This window comes from Drosophila subpulchrella, chromosome 3R (assembly GCF_014743375.2).
Source record: "Drosophila subpulchrella strain 33 F10 #4 breed RU33 chromosome 3R, RU_Dsub_v1.1 Primary Assembly, whole genome shotgun sequence".
In the NCBI taxonomy this organism is placed as follows: Eukaryota; Metazoa; Arthropoda; class Insecta; order Diptera; family Drosophilidae; genus Drosophila; species Drosophila subpulchrella.
Window position 1 is genome coordinate 8,174,109 of NC_050609.1, and position 24,184 is coordinate 8,198,292.

A 24,184-nucleotide genomic window follows, 5' to 3' on the forward strand; every position below is an offset into this window, starting at 1 on the left:
TTTACCTTTTGGTTTCTATCGTCATTCCCCTCATATGATTTCCTCTGGCTCACCTTCGTCCAGTATGATTTGCTCAATAGATTTGCATTTAGCTTTTACTTTAAACAATGATCAAACACTGAAGTAAGAGATAGCAAAACGATGTCTCAAAACAATGAATATAAGTTTGTTTTTTTGGTTCATCGACACGAACTCATTCCGGATGACAAGTATCCGCTGATTATTTATGATTTCACCGATTGCCTAGACACGTTCACAAGAAAACACAACCTTCGACATGTCATCAAGGTAGTGTAAATAAATAGAGCTTTAGAAACTACATATAGAAGTCCGGTCCAAAGGAGTCGAGAGTCCTCCCGCACTGTCTGAATATTTTTTTGTGTCAGAATGCGTACCTATATCTTTTTGAAATATTTTATTTTTGCAATGCTAATTTCTTGTTCTATTTTCGTGCCTTAGGCCTGTTACGTTTTTCAGTTGACAACTAATGAGAAACGTTGCTAGTTCTACATATATATTTTATGTTTTGTTCCAATCAAACGGATGTGTATAAATGATCAAATCACGTAATGCTACTGTTACTCGTTTCAATTGAGGCCTTTAAATCAAGGCTCCTGCTACCCTGGCTCCTCGAGGAGTTGATGGGACTCGGAGGCCATTGATTGAGTCCAGGCTGAGCACTGTGTTTCATCTAGCGAGGGTTTCCTGTTCGGTTTTTGACTAGCCTCTCTTTTTCGTAGTTTAACGAACGTAGCTGCCATTACTACTAACAAAAAAAACACAACCAAGGACCTCGCTAAACTAACCAACTACCCCGGCTAACAAACACTCTTGAGAGAGCATTTGAAAACTCCATGAAAATATTAAGAAACTTCCCCCCCATAAATATACGTACCATATATATATATACTTAACAAATTAGTTTGCCATTCGTTTAAAGCGCCCACTGCCTGATTGGAAGCCCAACTAACTGATATTTTGTGGTCCTTGGACCAACGCCACCTTGCAGGGGATGATCGGTCGCGTTGGTAATGTCGGCCTGCAGCAGCAGCAACAGCAACAGCAGCAGCAGCAACTCCAACAGCAGCAGCAGCAATATGGTCAGCAACAGACGCAGATGGGACAGCAGCAACAGCAGCAAATGGGACAACCTGGAATGATGGGTCAGCAGCAGCAGCCGATGGGTCAGATGGGTCAAATGGGTCAGCAGATGGGTCAGCAGATGGGACAGCAGCAACAGCAACAGCCGCCGGCGACGACACAGGCCCAAACGGGCGGCCTCTTCTCGGGCGCAACTAGCCTGCTCTCTGGTGCTACCTCGGCTGCCACCGGTGGTCTATTTGGGTCGAAGCAACCGCCCAAGACGGATCCAATGCAACCACAAGGTGGTGTGCAGCCAGTGCAGCAACAAGCAAACGCCTTTGGTGCCCAGGTGCAGGGGGGGATGCAGCAGCAGGGGATGCAGCAGCAGGGGATGCAACAGCAGGGGATGCAGCAGCCGGGGATGCAACAGCCGGGGATGCAACAGCAGGGGATGCAACAGCAAGGCATGCAGCAGGGCATGCAGCAAGGGATGCAGCCAGGCATGCAGCAGGGGATGCAGCCCGGCATGCAGCAACAGCAGCAACAACAAGTGCCACCGCAAGCCCAGGCTCCACCCCAAGGACCGGGCGCCGGCCTGCTCGGGGGTCTCAAGGGCATCGCTGCGGCGGCGCCCGGCGGCGATGTCCTATCGAAAGGCAAAGATCTCTTCGGAAAATTCGGGTTCGGCTTTGGCAAATAACCCCGGTCATTCCATAGGGTCCTGTTATATTATTCGTAGATTAGACTTATTATTACTATTATGATTATGATTATTGCTATTGATTACGATTACTAAGCTAATATATAAAACAAAAGAAATGGAAAAAAAAAACGGAAAAACAGAAAAAAACACAGATGATACTATAATGACAGACAAACCAGAAATGCTAACGTTAAAAGAACCCATTTAATACCCCGGTCCGCTGTGAGTCGTTGTTGTTGATATGATATGATATGACATGACTAATAGTACTAATGGTAATATTTTTTATTAATTAAATTGATAGAAATATTATGAGTGATCGACAGAATCAGCAGCAACGGTCTCACAGCTCGACCAGAAAAACAAAGCCACAAGCCCAGATAAATTGTTGTAAAATTATTTAACAAATTGCCTGCCGGTTTAGGTGACTGCAACTCGATAAAGATAAAGAAAATGATTCCACTAACCCCACTAAAGGATAAAGCTCTATAATACCAGATTCACACACACACATACAGACGCAATACACACACACACACATATATTATACAAATACAAATACAAAATACAAGTAAGGGAGGAGAAATATATTATATACATACATTATATTTACAATTATTTGTTAACGCACATTGTTAAATTTGCTACTGTTGCTGACCAGTTTATAAATAAAAACCAAAAAGAATCGAGGAGGGGAAAGATAAGAAATGAGGAGAGATGATAAAGCAAACACATAAGGTAAACTAAACCAAACATAAACATACATATATTATATGTATATATTTAAAATATATTGAAAACTAAATTGAGATACACTAAAATTACATTTATAAATCAAAACACAACCGAATGTTAAGCAATGACGCTGAACAAGGATACATACATTAAAGTAAATAAATAAATCGATATGGTACATATTTACATATATTCGCATATACTAAATACGATTTCGCATTCAAGCCAACCACCAATCGGGCGCATTTCCAAGACAAGGCGACCTTGACTTCCAGTCCAGCACAAGAAGATATAACTTTCCAGTCCCATCTAGTCCCCTTAACAACCCAGTGATATTCGCAGCCAAGTCCCAAGAACCCCCATTCCAGAATCCAAAATCCCAATCCCTTCGACTGCTCGACTTAAAACTTCTATTCTACGCCCCATTTTTTCAGTGTTTGATGTCCATAGAAGCCATATGCGATAAATATCAGTGTAACTTAAAGCAAACCAAAGACCAAGAGAGACCTACTCCTACATACATATAATGGGATACCCAAATGGCAAATACAAAGAATATAATGTACTAAGCACAAGATAAAAGATCATAGCGTTAGACCCAGGAGACATGTTCACTAAATTCAGCAAGGAGACTCTTTCACACCTTCTCTAGCAACTTAAGCCGCCCCTTGCTTCTACTTCCTATCGCTATCTACCATCCTACCTACCTATCTTTCGATCGTTATTTTATTACTACCAACTACCAATTACGAACTACCAATTACCGATAGCTATATGCCGCATACGACCTATTCTGTTTCTCTCTCTATCGGGAAACCTTGCTTCTATCCATCCGGTTTGAGAACAGAACAGATCAGCATACTGTTTCCTAATGTTTGAAAATTGCTTTCACTCAGCCCTCTCAAACACACTCAGCATAATACACAAAAAAACAAATACATCGCGTACCTCTTGCTTTACGAAAATACAAACATTTAATGAAATGGAAAGTATAAAGATAACAAAAACAAAAACAAAAACAAAAAACAAATATATTAATGACAAAATTTACCAAACAAATATATTAAACAAGGCATATTTAAAGAGCGCATAGAGTTGCATATGTACATGTGCTTGGCCGGCAAAACAAATAATTGTGAGCAAATGATTACTTTAGACACACACTTACCACGAAAAACGATACATAGATACACTGCAATTGAACACTGTAAATTGTAAACTGGCAAATAAGTAGACGGGGCAGAGATAATAGAGATATCGGAAGTGGACTTACCGAAATCGAGATCGAAACAAGTGTTAACTTTTCCCACGCAAAATGATTTAAATCTTACAATCAAGTCACTGTATTATTCAGCCACATCGGATAGACAATTACAATCTACAAGCCTAACTTCGGCGTCCACCGAAGCCGTAAAGTTCCCGTAATTCCGGTACAGATATATCACTTCCGGTGACCGGGGACAGACCGGAAACACACACAGACACAGATGCAGACAGATAACACAGACACGAACACACTCTATAATCATTTACTAGACACACCTATACAAGTATACAACAAACAGTTTATTTCCTCGGAAACAAAGCGAACAATATAGAATAATTGATACTAAATTCCCATAAAAAAAAAACACACACACTGGCAAAAAAAATGATAATGGCAAAGAGTACTATGCAATATGAAATGGATAAAGAAAACAAATGAAAACCAACTAAATTGTTATACTGTATTATTATACTTTTTCTATAAATTATAATTTCCTTATTGAACGACAAAAAGCGAAAAAAATAATAATTAAACAACAATTTCAAAGAAAAACCAACCAGCCTCTCAATTGCTTTAATTAGTGGCATTACTCATACGACACGTATGCCATAGAATATCTGTATTTCAATTCAGCGGCACGAGGCATGCTTTATGGGGTCTTATGGCACCTGCTTATCTCCTCCGCTTGCAAAATACTTTCGCCCGGGTTATCTTGATATATTCGCATAAGAGTGCTGTATTTTAATAATGCATACAAGTATTTACAAGTCGCTAACTAAACAACTAAATCTAGGTAGTTAACTAACTGCGGCCGCTGCCTAATTACGCAATTTGCGTGCGAACGTCAAGCGGTAACAGGTGAGGAGATAAATCTTCTGACGTCCGTCGTTCATAACCAGATCAAACTGATATAATCAAATATATGGATTACAGCTTGGCCTCTAGAAGGGGGGCTTCTTTTTCAATCTGCAAATGACTCGCCAGCTGGCTGTCCTCCTGGCAGAAGCGCACATTTCCCATCACCGGAAGCATTTGCTGCACTTTAAGGCTCATGTTCTGCAGGATTAGTAGGACATCGTGGCTGGCCATCTCCTTGGCCACTGAGATAAGCATTTCACTGAACGTGGCATCGAACTGCATGAAGCGAGTGCAATCGAGAACCACTGGGAAATCATTCTGATACAGTCGGCAGGCTGCTCTTAGTTCATTTCTCAATGCATCCACTCCGGTATAATAGACATCCGATTGGGGCACTATATGCACATAGTATGCGGTTTCATGCTGAAAGGGAGGGGGTTTCATTTTAATTTATTTGATTTTTTACGCTTTTAAATATTATATACCTGTTTTAGGTTGACTTCGAATTTGGGATTGCCAAGACGCAGTAGAATAAACACCATGCTTAGCACAATGCCAAAAAGCAGACCCAACTCCACACCGGCCACCAAACATATGATAAAACTGCCCACCCAGCTGAAGAAGTCCTTCTTATTGGTCTGCCAAAGCTCCTTAACCGGAGCCAAATCAATCTGTTAAAGAAAATAATAATATATATAACATTATACTTTTTTTAAGCAAAATTGATAAGGAAAATAAGGGAAGATCAAATGTTCACGAATTGAGAGATTGTTTTCCCACTTATTCGAGAAGGAACATTCTTGAAATCAAGAAGAAAAGACTCCCGAATTTGGTTTTCCAGAAAATTGTATCTTGAGTAGATATAAAAATATTCCAAATTTGGATTTTCGAGATGAGTCTTGATATTGAGAAACGATCCTGGCTCACTTTTAATATCTAAAGAACGGTTTTTGAGATTACATACCATAAAGATAACCGCTGCAATTAAAACAGCAGACAGCGAGGCCTTTGGAATGTACTGGAAGTAGGGCGTCAGGATGCTCAAAGCGGAGAGCACTATCAATCCCGTGTAGATGCCAGCCATGGGTGTCCTTACTCCGGAGGCCTGACTCACCGCCGATCGGGTGAAGGCTCCGCAGGTGGGCATGGCACTGAAGAAGGAACCTGCTATATTGCACAGGCCCAGGGTCAGCATCTCCTGCGAGGCATCCAGGTTGCCATCCTTAACTGAAGAAAAATTTATTTTAAAATCAGAAAAATTAGAGGCTGACTTAATATCACTCATACGCACCGAAGGCCTTGGCAATGGCCACATTGGCTAGGACTGCCACAATGGGCACTACTACAATTCCGCTGCCCAGCTCATGGAGGATATCCGTGAATACATAAGTGCGGTTCTGGTACTCAAAAGCAAAGGGCGGCAGCTTGATCGTGGGCATGGCCGAGGAGACCTTTGCGGAAAGGGCAAAGGGCACCGCCTCAATGGAGCTCTTCTTCACCCAGATGAACACTATGAGGCCGGTGAAGAAGACGACCAGAGCATTGCGAGATATACTGATGTACCACAAGATCTTCTTCAAACGGCGAGTGACTGCCGTGTCCTGCTTGAAATTCACTTGCGACAGGAGCTAAAAATGTGTTTAATAGAAAGAACAATGTAGTGATTATTTTCAGATACTAGGTAAGTACCAAATACATTGTTATTGATTAGGTTTCTTAGCATTTTTTGAGAAGGGAACCTGTCTCTGGCTTGTTTAGTCATGAAATATTAATTATCAAATTTCTAATTAATTTATAAAGCCTGCTTAGTTATAAAGGGAAGCGTGACTTACTGTAAAATGGAAAACTTAATAAGAGTTAATGCCAAATTACATTTTGATTCAATACAAAAATGTTTTATGATATATATGATATAAGAAAGTGTTTTCAAAATAAAGTTTAAAAATTTACCATTACAAGTTTTGATATGGTTCAAAATCGGTCAGATTATATGGAAAATCAATGACTCTCTTAATTATTTAATTATTAGGAAAACATTATTTTAAACTTACCCTCAACAAAAGCAGGACAACCATACAGGAAACTCCCATGGCGGCGTCCGTGGGACGAATGTTGCTGAGAAAGTCCCCAATGGAGGGAAATCCCTTCATGCGAACCCCCAGGAGATTCTTGATCTGGGCAAAGACCACAATCACCGCCGTGCCTGAGGTAAATGCTTTCGTCACCGGAGCGGGAATGAAGCTCACGATGAATCCCAGCTGGAACACTCCCATGGCCAGTTCCACCAAGCCGGCCAGGAATGCCAGAACGATGACCACCTGCACCGGCTTATCGGCGCAGAATTGAAGTGTGAGAATGGCCATCAGGCTGGTGGGTCCAATGGATACCTGTGGTATCGTCCCGAAAAACACATAGATGATGGATCCAATGAAGGCGGAGTACAGACCGTACTCCGAGGAGAGGCCAGCCAGAGCGGCATAGGCGATACTCTGTGGTATGATGGTCAGACCCAAGGTGATGCCGGCAATCAGATCCGCGAAGGCCTGCTCCCGATCGTAGCTGGTGATCCAGCTGAGGAAGAAGATGCGACGCACTAGCCAGTGGGCCTCCTTGGGCTTGGAGTACTTGCTGGCCACATCCACGTCGACGGTGTGAACCTGGCCATAGTACTCATCCCCATTCTGAGCCGTGTACTTTTCCTTCTCCTCGCAACCAGCTGAAATCGAGGGAATAGAACTATGCTTAGTTCGGTTTTGAAGGGGTAATAATTTTTTTTAGAAATTCCTACGATCGTAAATGGTGGCTACTGTGGCCTGGGACTGCTCGGTGGTAGCTGCTCCATTCCTACGACTACTATTTTTGGGCCACAGCCCGAACGTGTGCTTTCGCGGCCAACGCATTGTGTACTGATTTTCAGTCTCTGTTTCAGTTTCACCAATGGCCAGGTACAATCGCTCTGCCAGCCGAAATTGTTTGATTTTGTCAGGGGGATTTTTAGCATTTTAATAATGAAAACCGAACAGTCCGGCTTGTCCGATTCCCGTGCCGAGCGAACAGCGAAAAAAGCGCAAAACTTTAATTGTGTGAAATCGTAATTAAGCACATATGTTTGCGTACTCTCGCTCTGGCCCAGTGTTCCCGGTGATTTGTATAAATAACTGAGATTCTTGGCTGATATTGAAGGCCCCCTCTATTGGAGAGCCAGTACTCAACTTTATAGCACTTAATTGTACAGCTCAATATGTGTTAGCGGAATTGAAAACCTGTTATATCTTCCTCAATCGCTCTTTATGTAAATCGCACTAAAAATCTATTTTTTACCCAGTTTTTTTTTAAGTGGGTAAACAAAGCGAAAACCGTGCGGAGCCATGGTAATATAAGTGATTAAGGGTTTTTATAAAAATTCACGGGAAGTAAAATTAGCACGTTGAGTGCTACTCATATAGAAAACAAATACGGATGGTAGCAAGTGCGTACTGTCTCCAAATATAATATTAGTCATCTCTCTGTGTACAGATCTATAGATCTATAATTAATAGTACAAGCCATTGATCATAGGTGTTACCTTTCACATGAACTGGTTAAAAAAAAATCTGTGAAAATCTATTACGTATGAAAGTTATTGTCGTTGCCATGTTAATAATAGATTTTCTATAACAAACATGCAATAGGTGTGTTTTTTTAAAAATTGTTGTATTATTTTTAATAATTTAGAAAAAATAAAAAACACGCTTAAAACATATTTTCCATTTTCTTTATATCTTTTTATTCAATTGTTTTTGATTTACTTTATAGATTTATTCAAACCCGATCTTGTTATAATAGAACCCTCCATAGTTAAACCCCAATATAGTCAAATAATAATTTCACATTGTCTTTCAGCGAATGTTAATATTTGTCGTTGACGGTTCGACAAGTTAAATATTTATACCCGTTACTCGTAGAGTAAAAGGGTATATTAGATTCGTCGGAAAGTATGTAACAGGCAGAAGGAAGCGTTTCCGACCCCATAAAGTATATATATTCTTGATCAGGATCACTAGCCGAGTCGATCTAGCCATGTCCGTCTGTCCGTCTGTCCGTCTGTCCGTCTGTCCGTCTGTCTGTCCGTCCGGATGAACGCTGAGATCTTGGAAACTATAAGAGCTAGGCTATTGAGATTAGGCGTGCAGATTCCTGAGCTTCTTACGCAGCGCAAGTTTGTTTCAGCAGAGTGCCACGCCCACTCTAACGCCCACAAACCGCCCAAAACTGAGGCTCCTACAGTTTTCATGCTAGAATAAAAATTTTAACTGAAATGTATTGTTCTCATCAATACCTATCGATTGACCCAAAAAAAAGTTTGCCACGCCCACTTGAACGCCCACAAACCGCCCACAAACTTCAAAAAATCGTAAATATGAACGCAGGTATCTCGGAAAATATCAAAGATAGAGAAATGGGATTTCAGATTTAGATTCCGTAGGCTTGAGCGCAGCGCAAGTGTGTCACGCGAATATGCCACGCCCACTCTAACGCCCACAAACCGCCCAAGCCTGTGGCGCCCACAATATTCATGCTAGATAAAAAATTTTAACTGAAATGTATTGGTCTTGTCAATACCTATCGATTGATCCAAAAAAAACTTTGCCACGCCCACTCTAACGCCCACAACGCTTAAATCTGTCTACCGCCGGTAGGTGGCGCATTTCAACCTCGCTTTGCTGCATATCTCCATTTTCCTTTGGTCCTTTTAGCTGAGTAACGGGTATCTGATAGTCGAGGTACTCGACTATAGCGTTCTTCCTTGTTTTTATTTACGGGCGTTATCAGTCAAGATGGGCGAAAACAGAAACCCAAAATGAATGCTAATTCGTAACATCAGGCCAAAATTTTTAACAACCTGCATCGACACTAGATCTCCAGCTGTAGTCCGCTGCTAATTAAAGCGGGAGATCGGCGGGTGGCATTTACGGCGGTTGTAAAATTGGCCAAGTAGTGTAAATGGAACAGTTATAAAATTATCACGAGACCATGGCAGTAATGAATCACAGATGTTTCAAACAGTTCTGTTTAAAAGTTTATATCAAAGGTTGATTTTCACTAAGAATATACATCCTTTATTTCCACGTGGGTTAACATTTCTTTAAAACCGAAGGTTTATATCCAAGAACTCAGGTATTATCCTTACCATCGAAGGATAGCTTCTTGACGATCGACATTATTCACGTATCCGCATACGATCTTAGGATATTTATCAAAAGATGTTCGGAAAATTAACTCTATACTGATTATCCTTTCCACTTGAGTGAACCAAGTGCACCGCTTCGCAATCTAATGAAAACTGCCGAATAAGCGAATTTTTGAAAGATAAATAAGTGGGCGCGGGCAGATTTTTCTGATAAACACGAAAAATGAAAAGAGTCAAGAAAACGGCGACAAACAGTCCGCTTTTATTTTCAGCTCGAGATCAGCACAACAATGGCATACTTAACGCGCATTCGGCAGGCGGACGGGAATGGGCGAGCAAACATTGCGGAGGGTTGAGATGGGTGGGATGGCTGGATTTGGATCTGTCGGCCGGAGCACAAACGAATATATAACTGGAAATGTCAACGGCACCGGTGGCAGAAACTACCGCGATATCGCTGTCGTGTCCCCAAGCGAACCATGTGCGCAGTGGGGGAGGCGATCTGATTCGGAATCTGGGATCCATCCATCCCAATGGGTTATCGTGTGGACTCCAAGTAATTTTCCAGCTCTGGCAGCCGATCAAGTGGCATTTCACGCACCTCGTCCGATAAATAATGGACCAATATTTGGATTTTGACTTAGATAGATCAAACGATCCCAAGTTAATCAACCAAATATGTATCTTATCAATGATAAGTTATCATAAACAGTGACACCTTGTGTCATTTGTTAAGGATTCTTAAAAGTAGTCCCAAAAAATATATACAATTTGTATGATATTTATATAAAAGTATGGTATTATAAAGAAAATATATTGTCCATTTATTCCAATTTTATTTATTACCTCTACTTATATAAGATCATATTTATAATTTCATATAATCTTCATCAAAGTAGCTAGAATATATCTTCATCTCGGAATTCCGGTAGGTGTTAACTATTCCATCAGGCGTTACAAAGACCTGGCGTGTGGGCCTGACAGATTAACAGCTTCTTTATATGGCCGACCCTGCTTTAGGGCTGTAAACGAGATAGCAGTTGGTATATAGCAGTTAGTATATAGCAGTTGGTATACAGCAGTTAGTATATCTGATACGGTAGCTGCGTACAATTACCTTATAAAGAGTAGATTTATGGCTGACTTTGAAATGATTAAGGTGGCAGCAGATCAGCTTTCTCGGATAAAAGGAGTTTCTGGGCGACCAAGGTCGTTGGGTGACTGTCTGGTGGCGCTTATCTGGACATCTGGTAAATATGCGGATGTTTTCTAACCGCCGAGACGCGAAAGATAGCGAGGGTTATAAATAGGTTCGCCCATATTTGTGAACTAGATTTAGGGCAAATATTTGGCTAATCAAACAAATGCGTCATCTAATCGGTCATTTAAATTGCGCGCTCATCAGCGGAAAGTGGCCAACACTGCTTTCAGTGTGCATAAGCGATGGAAACATCGATATACCCTTACCTGGCGATAGGCGGCGTTCAATCGAATGCCCTGCTCGATAACCATTCGATACCGAACTCTGTGGCTGCACACACGCACCCCTGTTCTAATTGAAGTTAAATAAATTAACTAAACAGTTTTTGACCGAAACAAAATTCGCCGTTTACCACGCCCCCCGCCGCGCAGTTCGTCGGCCGTTTCGCAGTACACCAGCCCCCGCACCATAGTTTCCCCCATTTTCTGCCAAATCAAATACGCCGTCGAGCGCTAGGGATGTGCAAAAAAAGTATCGACAGCGGATAGCAACTCGTCAAGCAACCTTGCTCGTTATCGCTACAGTACGCAGGGAAAAAAAATAAAATTAGCAACAAAAGCATATTTGGCAGCCAAGTTCGAGTGCTAAACGCTGCTGGAAAAGCATACTTTGGCTAAACCCAGCCTTGCCCGCCCATCACGCGATTGTTCGATCGGGAATCTATTGGTAAATCGGTTGAATCGGGGGGAAAATATAGCAAATATACAAATACCACAAATATACACCCCAGGCCAGCAAATTAGCCAGCAGAGGGAAAGGAAAAGGAGCGAAAAAGAAAGAAAGATAGAAGAAAACGCCAACTGCAATTGCTGAGACATCGAAACACCTACTACCGCTGCTCCTGGCCTCCTGGCAATCGGACATCGCCCATTTGGCACAGCCACACGTATCCCGATCCCGATCCCGAGCCAATCGACGTTATGAACAACAATAGCAAGCGGAAAACCCGACCCACTGGCGGTGGTGGTGGCGGCGGAGGAGCTGGCGGCGGCATCGCAAGGTAAGAAGAAGCACCAGCTGCTGCTGCTGCTGCTGCACTGGCGAAAAAAAAAGAGACGACAGGGGCGTACGCCGAAGGGGGGCGCCAATGTAACCCCAGGGGGGGGGGGAGAGGCACACAAACGCACACCACTGCATTTGGGGCTGGTTTGCTTATGCTTTTGCTTTCTGCTTTTTGCCTTTTGCTTTTTGCCGTCGCAGTTTGCAGTTCGCCGTTCGCCGTTGCCGTTGCCCTGACAAATTGAAAACCCGCGACAACCAAAAGCGCCACAAAGAGCTCTTTTCTCTCCCGGTCCGGTTGGCTAAAAAAAAAAATCAGAAAAAAGGTGAAAGCGCGTCTCGTGTCGTTTATTTTTTTCTTCTTTTTTCCTGCTTATGTAGCCACTTGACTACTGCAGCATCTCTTGGGAAACCCAAACCATTCTTAAATCTTTTTTGGAATGCAAATGGCGCTTATATAATGGGCCATCGCGTGTGTGTGTGTGTGTGTTAGCAAGTGTGTGTGTGTGTGTGTGCTTTCAGCATCGAACTTTTTATGCTTTGTTTACATTTCCCTTTCACAACGGCCAAATGTGTGTGTAGAGAACATAATTTGTTTAAAGGTTTCCGTTTTGTCGCACCAATGAGTCGCATTGCCACCCCCGTTTTCAGGGGGGGAGGGGGCTACATACCCCTACCCAACCCCCCTTGGCCCCCAGCCGCCCCCTCCCCTGTTCACTCGCTGCTGCGCCCTTAAAATTTTCAATTGAAATATGACTGCAGCGCACACATCCACATCCACATGAACACATCAACATCCACATCCGCATTTGGATACAGTGCGGAGCATAAGTATCGGCACGTTCGCCAGTTTTATCCATTATCTCGGCAAGACTAAGCCTAGTCATCATCCGATTAGTGAAGGCATATTTGTAGAGGTTGACTGAACCACTCATCAAAAGTCATTTTATTTAAATATCTCTTAAAAAAATACTGGTAATAGGTATGTATGTATATAGATTATTTTGGAGGAGTACAGATAAGGATAACCGAGTGTAATCTATTCTTTAACTAAAAGTTATCTGTGAAATGTAAATTATAAATAATCGCGACTTGATAAAGACTACGATTTATCGCAACAATGACAATTTCTTTGTTTCATTTTGAGCACTAAGTACAAATTTAATTTGGAAACGACAAGCTTAGGAATTCCCAAAACTTATCTCTGAGTCAGTATTCATCATAATTCAATCAGTAAAGTCGCCTGCCAAGAGGTTCCACATTTTGAGAGTCGTGTCAAACAAATATTTTTATAAGTTTAAATATTCTAAAAATAAAACATGAAAAATAAAAGTACTTAATCATGTTTATCTGTCTTAAGACAATTTTTAACTTAAATAATAAGTCATTTGAATGGTGTAATTTGATGTCTTCGGCATGATAATCATAGAATATTAGCTTCCTTTATAAATAAGTTTATGGCACTTGAATGTTTCTACAAAATATCTCACATTTCCCAAAGACATTAGGATAGCCTTGAAGTGGTAATACTAGTAGGGAGCACTGTGGTGCCATTTACTTATGCCTTATCAGACGAGTCTTCTCGTCGAGTCATACTTATGCCCCAAACTGTTTGCAATGCGCGTTCGTTATTCATTGTGTACCAACACCAACTCAAGCTTGTGGGCACAGTGGGCCTGGGATGCGACTGCCTGCGATTTGGGCCCACTGTGCGGCCCATGGGCCCATGGTGATGCACGCACACACTCGCTCACGTACAAAGCACGTAGTGCACTAAATTTTTTTTACTCTCGTCGGCGCTCGCCTTTTTTTCGAATGCATTTTCTTGCATTGTCAGCATTTTGCAGCTCTGCGTTTGCCGCTCGCCGTTTTCTGTTTTCAGTTTTTAGTTTTTAGCTTGCAGTTGCTGTGACGTGCGGCGGCTGCGCTGAGTTTCGTATCGTACTTTGGCACACTTCGAACCCCTCTAACCGCCCGTCGAAACCCCCTTTGGGGGTCTGAAATTTGGGTCACTTTACAATTTGCTGACCGAACGATATACCACCTCGCTCTTGTTTTCCGCCTGACGTCTATGCATATTTATTCGCCACTCGGCCATGCACACTTGCATTTTAAGTTTGCCTCCGTCGCAGCCTATTTCCCGGATCCATTCGTTCACCAATCTGCAGCACCTCACCTCACCTCAACTCACGCATGATTCACTCTTGAGCGCAATCAATTATTTGTTTTCATTCACCAAAATGTGCACAGTGCACGCTCCGTGAATCAGCCACAGCTACTGCTACTGCTACAGCTACCCCCTCTCCATTCGGTTCCGCAACGCCCCTGCCCCGCCCCCACACCCACGGCGGGTTCATTGTGCGTTGCGTTGCGCATTTCACGGTCGTCGATCCTGCCCGCACGCAACCAATGCCAAAAACACCCCGAAAAGCGCCGAGGAAAGCGTCCAGGGAATGAGTCGGAATCGAGTTGCGACCGGGACAAAGCTGGCCAAGGGGGTATCATTCGGCTGACTACTTTCGCGGATTGCATACCGCAAGCCTTGCTAATCACTTAAAAATTTTTGAACACAGTTTTCTCCTTAAAAATCACTAACGAAGCTACTCTTGGAGCTCTTAAGTACTGGTAAATATCTTAAATCATACATATCTTTGTTTGAAAAGAGTAAAATCAGGCTCATGTCATTCCTACCTTTTATAATATGATTTCTGCTCTAAAAGAAGGTGAAACTAAACTCAAACCACTATGTTTTAAAACTTTGTTTATTTTGTAATTTGTCACCATACATTATTTAAAACCATTTTAGTAATTGACCATTATTAAAGGTTCAGTAGTGGCACGCAACTCAAATCAAATAGCCTCATTACCTTAACCTAAATATTGTGTTTCCCCTCAAGACTTTGTTTTAAAGTTAAAATGATAAGATGTCATGCTGGCACTAAACAAATGACTACGTCTTCTACAAGGTGATTCCCCAAAAAGTCTTTGTTTGCATAGTCGAATAGTATATCTTGCTGGTACTAAAAAAAAGATGAGCTAAAATGCACAAAACACAATGCAAACTGACACTACTGCGCTCGCAGGGGTGGCGGTATGGGGGGTTAGGTCAAAGTTTGCGAACGAATCGATATCGCCTTGCCAGCGTGCCTGAATGCCATCGAATTTCCAATTTCAGTCAGTCTTCTGCCATCAAAACCGCAACGCTAACGAATAGTTTAACCCGTGTGCTGAACTGAACGCTTCCCTTTGCTCCTCCTCTCCTTTTCGCAGATACAACTCCAACGACAACAGCCTGAGGCCCGCTAACAACAAGGCAGGTGCAGGAGGCGGGAACGTAGGCGGAGCAGTGCGTCCGGTGGCGCAGGGCGTCTACAACAACACGTATTTCATGCACTCGGCCACGGCGCTGGTGGGCAGCGTGGTGGAGGTGCGCCTGCGGTCGGGCAACATCTACGAGGGCGTTTTCCGCACATTCTCGGGCAACTTTGACATCGCACTGGAGCTACCGGCGTGCATTAAGTCCAAGAATCTGCCGGAGGAGGGCAAGGTGCCAAAACACATTATATTCCCGGCCGACACCGTGGTGACCATCGTGGCCAAGGACTTTGACTCGCAATACGCCACCGCTGGCGCTTTTCAGACGGATGGCGCCATCTCTGACAAATGCAACGGTGAGTTCCAGCTGAAAGTATAATATTTTCAAGACTCGTACTTAGTAATCTCTGTGTTATAGGTGCGCGCCTTGACGAGAAGGAACTGGAACCGTGGGACTCTGGCGCCAATGGCGACATTGACATAGAACTAGACAGTGCCGCCAACGGCTGGGACCCCAACGAGATGTTCCGCAAAAACGAGAACACGTTTGGCGTGACCTCCACATTCGATGACTCTCTGGCCTCGTACACGGTACCGCTGGACAAGGGCGACTCGCTGGAGTTTAAGGAGGCCGAGGCCAAGGCCGAGAAGCTGGCAGCCGAAATTGAAAATAATCCGACGTGCCGCGACCGTCTGGACTTGGAGAACGGCGACGAGGAGGCGGCTTTCGCGGCCGTGGAGCGTCCGTCGGCCGAGCAGGAGCAACAACGCGGCGATCGGGGCGACCGCGAACGCAACGATCGGGAAAGGGAGCGCGAGGAGCGGGACAGGGACCGTGACCGTGATCGCGGTAATAAGCCCCGTGGCGCCGCAGACTTCCAGCTGCGGGAGACCATGAGCAGCGACCGGTACATCACCAAGCAGACGCGCAGCATCACCGGACCGCAGCTATCACATGTTGGCATGTCCTCGCAGAGCAGCGGCCGCGATCGCGACACTCGCGGCGACGGCAGCCTGATGATGCAGGGTGGCGGCATGGGCGGCGGGGCTGGCCAAAGCGTCTCCACGCAGTCCACGGCAGCTCTCATGCTGGCCGGTGGCCTGAAGGGCGCAGGTCCGGCCCCGTCGGCCAATGCGGCCACGGACACGTCCAGCAAGTATGGCGGCGGTTCGATGGTGAAACGCAAAACTGTGCCCCAGGGTGGCAAGGTGATGCGCAACAATGTGCCTACAGGCGGCAGCAATGTCTCCGTGTCGCAGGGCGGCAACGGAAGCTCTGTGGGTCAGAGCAAGGGCGGCTACCAGCCGTCGATGGGCATGCCGAGTCAGTACTCCTACCAGGGTAACGCGCAGATCATGCACGGGTAAGTCGGAATGGCTTTTTTGGTCTAGCTACCAAATACTAACTTTTGTATGCCAACAGGTCTTCTCAGTACCGCAACCAATCTCACATGGGCGGCGCAAACAAGCTGAATGGCGATTCGAACGCCAATGCCAATAAGCCGCTGCCCCAGCGCCAAATGCGTCAGTACCAGGGCACTCAAAGCAATTCGTCGCTCAACTACGGCGGAGAGCCGCAGTCGCTGGGCAAGCCCATGCACGGCTCCCATGGTGGCCATCCAGGGCAAAACAGTAACTCGCCTCCGCTGCAAACTGGAGTGCCCCAGCAGCAGCAGCAGCAGCAGCAGCAACAACAACAACAACAACAACAGCCGCCGCCGCAGCAACAGCAGCCGCAGCAGCAGCACCAGAACATACAGACACAAGGGCAGAACACACAACAGCCGCGTCAGGTGCGGACGCGCGACAACCAGATGCAGGACCTGCGACAATTTGGCCACGACTTCCAACTGGCCCCCAGCAACACATCACCGCCCCAGCAGCAACCACAGCAGCAGCAGCAGCAGCAAGTACAGCAGCAGCAACAGCAGCAAGTACAGCAGCAGCAAGTACAGCAGCAGCAACAGCGAGCATTGCAGCAGTCTGCCTCGCCCCCACAACAGCAGCAGCCGCAACAGCAACACGTGGTCGTGCACCAAGTGCCGCCGACGCACTTGCACCAGGCGGCTCTCTCACAGCCACACTATGTGCCTCAGCAGCAGCCCCAACAGGCGCCGCCTCCCCAGCAGCAACATGTGCCGCTCCACTTGCAACAGAAGGCCCAACAGCAGCAAATGGTAGATGCCCAGCATCAGCATGTGCCTAAGCAGCACCAGCAGCAGCCCCAGGTGCAGCAGCCGCCGCCACAGCTGGTACAGGATCCATCGCAACAGCCGCTGCCCATTTACCATACAATGCCACCGCCGCAGACTTCGCCGGTGGTGATTACCTCGCCCGTTCTGATGGAGCAGCCGCCGCCACAGCCCATGCCGGTGGTGCAGCAGCAACAACCACAACAGCTGGTCACACCCAAGCCGGAAGTATCGCCGGCAGCGAGCAGCAGCACCACCACGCCCACTGGCATAGCCAGTACGCCCACAACGGGGGTGATTGCCGGCGCTGGATCCGATAAATCCACCCCGGCAGCCCCCAGTGCGACGAACAGCTCCACGACGGTGGCCACTGGCACGGTCGCTGCTGCTGGTGGTGCCAGCGGAACCACGCCGGTGGTGAAGAAGCCACATGTGCTCAACCCGTCTGCCAAGCCGTTCACTCCCCGCGGGCCCAGCACTCCAAATCCATCACGCCCCCACACCCCACAGACACCTGTGCCCATGACGAACATTTACACAACCACGGGAGGACATGTGCAGGCGCCGCCGACCAACCAGCAGATCTATGTGGTGCAGCCACAGCACCCATTCCAGCCTCCAACACACCCGCAGGCCGGACAGCCACCGCGACTACGCCGTGGTAACTACCGTGAGTACACTCTGCAACTGTTTAAAAAGAATATTTTATTTAAATTAACTATACAGTCGTTTTCTGTCATATCGGATGAATATAGAGACTTCTAGATATATACATTTTATTTGAAAAGTGGCAGACGCGCTTAATAATACAACTAATTTTACAGAATAGTTATCTAGCTCTCATTGCTGAAATATTTTCCGAATCCAGCCATTGATTTTGTGAACTTAGAAAAGTTTTGACTGATAAGCATAGATATAGTATTCCAATATTTGTAGTTGTAAGCTTCTGTCAAAGATATATTGCAATACGTGCTAATAATGTGATTTGATATCCTGCAGCTCCAATGGCCGCATCGCAGATGCACGTATCGGCATCCGCGGCCACGGGTCAGCCGCTGATAACCACCGGCCCCATACAGCAGTTAATCCAGTACGGCCATGCACCGCACCAGCAACAATTCCAATCGCATGCGTACGCGCCAATGCAGATGCGCGTGTACCAGGACCAGCCGCAGCAGCTGCAGTTCATGGCGCACACGCCACAGTCGACCACACCGTCGCCGGGCCAGCCGCACCAACAGTTCCATCCGCCGCCACAGCCCTCCCCCGCCGGCGGGGGACCCCAGCAAGCGTACACGCCTCCTACGCAGGCGACCACTTACCAGCTTATGTGCGTGCACCCCCAGTCGCTCATAGCCAATCACTATTTCCCGCCGCCGACGCCGCAGCATCCGCAGCAGAATCAACAACAGTATCAGATCGTGATGCAGCAGCATCAGCCGCAGTGAGAAAACGCCAGCTGGGCAATGGCGCTTGGGAAGGTGGCGAGCTGGAAGGCGGGGGGAGACGGAGATGGAGACGGAGGCTCCTCCTTGTTAATGTCGCCGTAGCGAGTGGGAGCTGTACGGGCAGCCGACATCAAGCAACAGTTACACATATACAGACACACAATACACAACATGAAGCACTCACCACACCCGCATCCGCAACCGCATCTGCACTTGCATCAGCATCAGAATCCGCATCCGCATCAACCTTGAGTAAACGCGCGGCTTTCGTTGTCGCTCCAAGCGATTTTCGCCCCACAATTCACATACATGCCACACATCAACCCACATCCTTATGCCATGTGCACGAGCGGCTCATCCTGTAGCACATCTCTCACAGACCGAAAAACAACACCAACAACAACAACAACAACTAGGAAATTATAAAATACAATTAAAACAAAAGGAAACTAGTAAATTTTTTGAAATTGCAAGACTTCTACAGCGCACGGAAGCCAAAACACAACAACAGCAAAAACAAACAAACAATCACTGAAAAACACCAAACGTATGAAAAAGCAAATGCAAAAAAAAAACAAAAGAGAAACAAAACAAAAAATTAGAATGCTAAAAGCAACTGTCGAATCAATTATAATACGAGATCGATGAGCGTTTGTAAGGAGCGTTTCCTGCCCCGCACAAGTCCTGCTAACTGAGGCGAAAATTCAAAAACTGATTGGCAACCAAATTGATACAATCACATTGTAAACCGAAAAGCAAATGAAGTAGAATCAAAAACTTATGAAGAAGAAAAGCAAAAAGTCAAGTTAAGATAAGAGCGAAATTTTGTAAAATTGTTTTAAACATAATTCTTTGATGCACTTTTGCGCTTCTCTCTGCTATCTATGGTTTTATACGCTTTGGCAATCGACCGGCACACCCCGACACACACGCTCCCATCCCCGAAAACCCAGAAATCCCAGCCTCGCACACCCAAATGCACGCCCACCCAGCAACACAAAACCCCAGAAGCAAAGCGACAGCGACAGACACCAAAAACCCAAGTCATCATTCCAAGTTAGTTTTTCCACCGGTGCAAGGAAAGGGCCAAGCTCCATCCAGAGCATTCCGATTGTTAACTTACTTTAGCATATAATGTAAAATCGGTTCGGGAAGAGTTTACCGAAGCCATGAGCCGGATGGAAGCTCTTTGCTTGCCCTGCGGGAAATAAAAAACGAATAAGAATTCTTAGAGCGCTTCACATTTATTCTTTTCGAAATTCGGTAAAACTAATTGATTTTCGTTTAAATTGAATTTTGTTTTCACTTCTCTCCGCCTTTGTTGCACTTCTTTCGCTAGCATTTACCAGAAATGTTGTGACATCGCTTTAAATTATTGTTTTGATGTTTCTCGAACAAATTTCCTTGCTACCCTTACAGGCTAAAGCAAATGTAAGAGCAAGAGCTTGAGTCAGGCTTCCTTTGGGTTTTAGTGCCTCCGTTGTCCCTAAATTAACGAAAAGAAAATTAACGAAAAGCAATCCGTATTACTTCTTTGCCCGTCATAAATCAGTTTGATTATATTTCGAATGATCTAGAAGCATCTGTTGTGGTCTGTTTTGTTTTGTAAACTTTCAAGTTTCCTTAAATGAAAAAAAGAATATAAAATAACAATTATTATAAATTTAAATAAAAACAAAAACTACAAAAAAAAACAACAAAAAAACAAAAAACATCTAAAACTTTTGTGTATCCTTATTACAAAGGGGTTTTTCAGATGCATCTTGGGCGTTGACGTCTGGTGGATCTGAAAGTAACTTTAATAAATGGCGCCCAATGTTGAGATTTCTTTACCCAAACTCGTCAAAATGGCTGTGATATGATTGCGAATACATAAGGCCACAAACATTTTAACGACATGGTATAAGAAAGATGCGAATCAAACGGTTACGAAATGTGATATTTGCCCAGCTGCCGAAATTCGCACGAAACTCATCAAAATGGCTGTGATATGAGTAGAAAGTAGGCAACATTTCACAACCCTTTGAGGAGTTACGTAAGAATTATATGTTGGATCACGAACACTTGTTGGTTTAGCCTTCCGCCGTTATCCCTTTATCCCTGGCTTTACGAGTATATTCGCTGTGAGGGGTCATAGGTTACGAGTGGTTTCGATGCTCATTGCAATGCCCATCAAAGCTGGCTGTGATACGATTCAAATGCAGAAATATCTTTCTTCAGCCCTTTTTGATGACATTGAAAATAAGATACGAGTTAACGTCGTCACACACACACACGCACAATGTAACGCACACGGATACACGAGGGTATTATTTCAGCGAGCGATTCACGTAACCGGCGACTACGTAAGGCGTTTAGGGCGTAATAACGCCATTTACATGCCGCTAAACGCACTACGTAAAGTAACTAACGTAGACATAAGCGGCTTTCGTGTGTGTGTGTGTGTGTGTGTGTGTATGTGTGTATACTGTACGAGTGTGGGTAGGTTGTATCCTGTAGTTTTCCTATTTCCGGCCTCTCGTATAATTCGTCTGAGCGGGGCGGTTGCCGAGGGAACTGGAACTGAATTCAACTGAGCTAGAGGATTAAATTAGTCTCAAAGTGTACGTTTGAGTTTGGGTGTGTGTGCGTGTGTGTGTGAGCCGCAGTGTGTGGCTGTGTGCGCGCGTGTCCTTTTGCGCGCCTTGCGCAGGCTTATCCTTCCTTACGTTTCTGTATTTTTTTCTGTATCCTCCTTTGTTTTGTAGGTTAAGTAGCCGAAATTCGTTGCATGTTGCATACATCTTTGCATCACAGGAACAGGATATGCCTGCATATGTGTTGGTGTCCTGTGCATTTGCATGTAAGTGTGAGCGTATTCGCCGGCGTCGACTGCGACTGCGACGGCGTCGGCGACCACCGCCCTCTGTCGCGGCCGAATCGTCTGCCATCCAGTCTAACTGTGCCTCCCGCCGTCTGTACGTCCGTCTGGCCATTATGCATATGTATGTGTTTTGGTGTGTGTGAGTGCGGCCGGTTCACCCTTAACATGCCCTTCCCAGGATCTGGCGGCGGCAGGAACAACAACCACCACCACTCCGCCGAAAAAGGACCAATTTTTCGAAATTGAATTTGAGTAGCTGCTGCCCGAGGCATAGTCGATTTTAGATACATTTCGAGACATTTAGGGGAAGGACTTCTCTAACCCCATTCATTGCTATTAAGAATCTCTGGTAATTGGGTTTCAATGAACACTGAGAAAAATCGAACTCAATATAAGGGATATTTCCTCAAATTTGCAGCCTTATATGCAACACCTATTAAAAATACTAAGGTAAATGTTCTAAGGACTTCAAAAGAATATATATCTAAATGGAATTCTGAATGATTACAAAAATAAATCCAAAAAAAATGTAAATCCTTTAATATTACCAGGAATCTTAAAAACACGACAAAAATGATATATTAAAATATTTTTTGTTTGATTACTTTATCTAATAGAAATTTCTATTCTGTGTTGTCAGATTATATTGTTTAATCTAGGCTCAACAAGACTGTAATCTTAATACAATCCATTTGAAATTAAACAAAAAACGAAAAATAAAACAAAAGAGTCCCATATTTCCCCTATGATAATATTTAATTATGAATATCTCTAATTTTCTCGCCGTGTAGGGTGTTTCCCAGTCGGCTGATTGATTTGTGGCCAGTCTCGGTTTGTTGTTGCCGCTCCTTGGCTCCTTGCTCCTTGCTCCTTTGCTCCTTCCTGCGTCTGCTGCAGTTTTTGCAGTAGAGTAGTACAATACACACAAATGTGTATGAAAAGTAAGCGGCTAGGCGAGGCGACCATCCCTTATCCTGGCGCTCCTCTCTCCTCTCTCCCGCACACTCACACACACACACACACACACCCCACGCTCTTTCTCTTTTTCCTCTTCCTGTTGGCACTCTTTCTCTATACGCCATCTGCTGTGTGGCTGTGTGTGTATAGTATTACTACTCGTACAATCGCAGACGGACTTGGTCTAAAGCCACCCACCCTTCTGCCTTTTGCCCTTCCTTTTCTTATTCCTTTTTCATTTCCCTCTACCTTTTCCTCATAATCATCATCATCGTCACCATCATCATCGCCATCCTCGAACCGAAACCCAAACTCAGGCGCAAACCCATACCCAAACCCATCGTCCTGGGGCTTTGGTCCTGGCGCTAGTCGGCGTTTGTCGTGTGTATACCGAAATACGTAAAATTCATTTATGGCCAGGGCTGATTGTTGTTGTTCAGCCACTCCCGCTCCTTGATCCTTCGGCTTTGTTCCTGTTTCAGGGCGACGCCGCCGCCGTCGCTGTCTTCACCTTCAGAGGCATATCCTTTCTTTTTTCATTTTTTTTTTTTGGGAGTTCCGCCCAACAGCGAGATGTACTTAATGCGCTTTTAATGATGGGCTTCGATGAGTGCTCTCCCGGTTTTCCAGGGTGCTCCGCTGGACAGCATACATATCTGAGGCTCCTCCTTGAAACTGGTTGCCAGATCCTGGCGCATCTGTATCCTGTGGATACACTAGCGTATCCTTAGCGTTTTCACATCCGCTTCACGTATCCTTTTGCCTTTTGCGCAGTTTCTAAATGGCCGCAAAACAATGACTACGAGAAAAAAAGGAACGCGTTGTACGTTCTACTGTGGATGGGAAATTTTCACCGCTTTTCTTCTATCACTTGGGTTTTTCACAACTTTCGCCGCTTCTTACGACATTTTCATGCACACTTTTCGGGGCCGTGCAGTTTGTTCGATTTTTAGCATTCGCATTTATTTATTTATTGTGCATTTTACCATTCGATTAGCAATAATTTATTAACCGGTTTCTTGCCCGTGACGTTTTCGCCTTTTTTACAACCACACACAGAGCGGAGAACAGAGAACTGCCGCGACGACTATGCTCGTTTGCTTTTCGGCTTCGTCCTTTCGCTCGTCCTTCGTGCCGGCCTTCGTGCGCGTGTGTGTGTGTGTGCGTGAGCGAGCGCCCGACCGCTCCTGTGTGTGAGTGCGAGATTTGGGCAGGACACTGTGTAGTTTTCAATTACAACAACGGGCCGATGGGTGCGCGCGTGAAAAAAGGGCAAAAACGGCGCGCCCCCAACCGCCGACCGCCGAAAATACACAAAATGTATTTCGTCCTT

General features: G+C 44.9%; 3 protein-coding genes across 24 annotated transcripts in view; 2 read left to right on the forward strand and 1 right to left on the reverse strand.

Moving 5' to 3' along the window:
* The window catches only part of LOC119563516 (RIMS-binding protein 2), a 29,360-nt gene extending 25,832 nt beyond the window's left edge, over positions 1 to 3,528 (forward strand). For 16 of the 19 annotated variants that reach the window (XM_037876964.1, XM_037876972.1, XM_037876970.1 and 13 more), the window contains one exon: positions 1,010 to 3,528. In XM_037876964.1, coding sequence (XP_037732892.1) covers positions 1,010 to 1,783 — 774 coding nt within the window. In that variant the 3' untranslated portion in view covers positions 1,784 to 3,528. The remainder of the gene's footprint in view (positions 1 to 1,009) is intronic. The other 3 variants (XM_037876981.1, XM_037876983.1, XM_037876982.1) reach the window with 1 other exon arrangement.
* A 967-nt stretch (positions 3,529 to 4,495) lies between these two features.
* LOC119563518 (sodium-independent sulfate anion transporter) lies at positions 4,496 to 9,973 on the reverse strand. Of its 2 annotated transcripts, none has more exons than XM_037876985.1 (6): positions 9,817 to 9,973; positions 6,698 to 7,362; positions 5,938 to 6,274; positions 5,611 to 5,873; positions 5,132 to 5,317; positions 4,496 to 5,069 (listed from the first exon to the last, which is right to left on the reverse strand). In XM_037876985.1, exons 1-6 carry the CDS (start codon positions 9,845 to 9,847, stop codon positions 4,716 to 4,718), a joined length of 1,836 nt encoding a protein of 611 aa, XP_037732913.1. In that variant the 5' UTR covers positions 9,848 to 9,973; the 3' UTR covers positions 4,496 to 4,715. The 2 variants fall into 2 exon arrangements, with proteins under 2 accessions (XP_037732913.1, XP_037732912.1); XM_037876984.1 differs by lacking the exon at positions 9,817 to 9,973 and adding an exon at positions 7,435 to 7,587.
* Positions 9,974 to 11,335: 1,362 nt separating this feature from the next.
* Positions 11,336 to 20,262, forward strand: LOC119546537 (ataxin-2 homolog). 3 transcript variants are annotated; one of them, XM_037852892.1, is made up of 6 exons: positions 11,336 to 11,743; positions 11,808 to 12,077; positions 15,347 to 15,747; positions 15,810 to 16,755; positions 16,815 to 18,253; positions 18,583 to 20,262. In XM_037852892.1, the coding sequence occupies exons 2-6, from the start codon at positions 11,998 to 12,000 to the stop codon at positions 19,029 to 19,031; spliced, it is 3,315 nt and encodes a 1,104-aa protein (XP_037708820.1). In that variant the 5' UTR covers positions 11,336 to 11,743; positions 11,808 to 11,997; the 3' UTR covers positions 19,032 to 20,262. The 3 variants fall into 3 exon arrangements, with proteins under 3 accessions (XP_037708820.1, XP_037708811.1, XP_037708829.1); XM_037852883.1 differs by having other exon boundaries at positions 11,336 to 12,077; XM_037852901.1 differs by lacking the exons at positions 11,336 to 11,743; positions 11,808 to 12,077 and adding an exon at positions 13,560 to 14,701.
* Positions 20,263 to 24,184: the final 3,922 nt, after the last annotated feature.

Excerpts from the sequence above, each read along its gene's own strand:
- LOC119563518 (XM_037876984.1), bottom strand. The coding sequence starts at position 7,546 with ATGCGTTGGCCGCGAAAGCACACGTTCGGGCTGTGGCCCAAAAATAGT. Across the intron at positions 5,874-5,937 it reads GGCCATTGCCAAGGCCTTCG|TTAAGGATGGCAACCTGGAT; the intron begins GTGCGTATGAGT and ends ATTTTTCTTCAG. Across the intron at positions 5,318-5,610 it reads TTGCAGCGGTTATCTTTATG|ATTGATTTGGCTCCGGTTAA; the intron begins GTATGTAATCTC and ends TTTCTTTAACAG.
- LOC119546537 (XM_037852883.1), top strand. The coding sequence starts at position 11,998 with ATGAACAACAATAGCAAGCGGAAAACCCGACCCACTGGCGGTGGTGGT. Across the intron at positions 12,078-15,346 it reads GCTGGCGGCGGCATCGCAAG|ATACAACTCCAACGACAACA; the intron begins GTAAGAAGAAGC and ends TCCTTTTCGCAG. Across the intron at positions 15,748-15,809 it reads CATCTCTGACAAATGCAACG|GTGCGCGCCTTGACGAGAAG; the intron begins GTGAGTTCCAGC and ends TCTGTGTTATAG.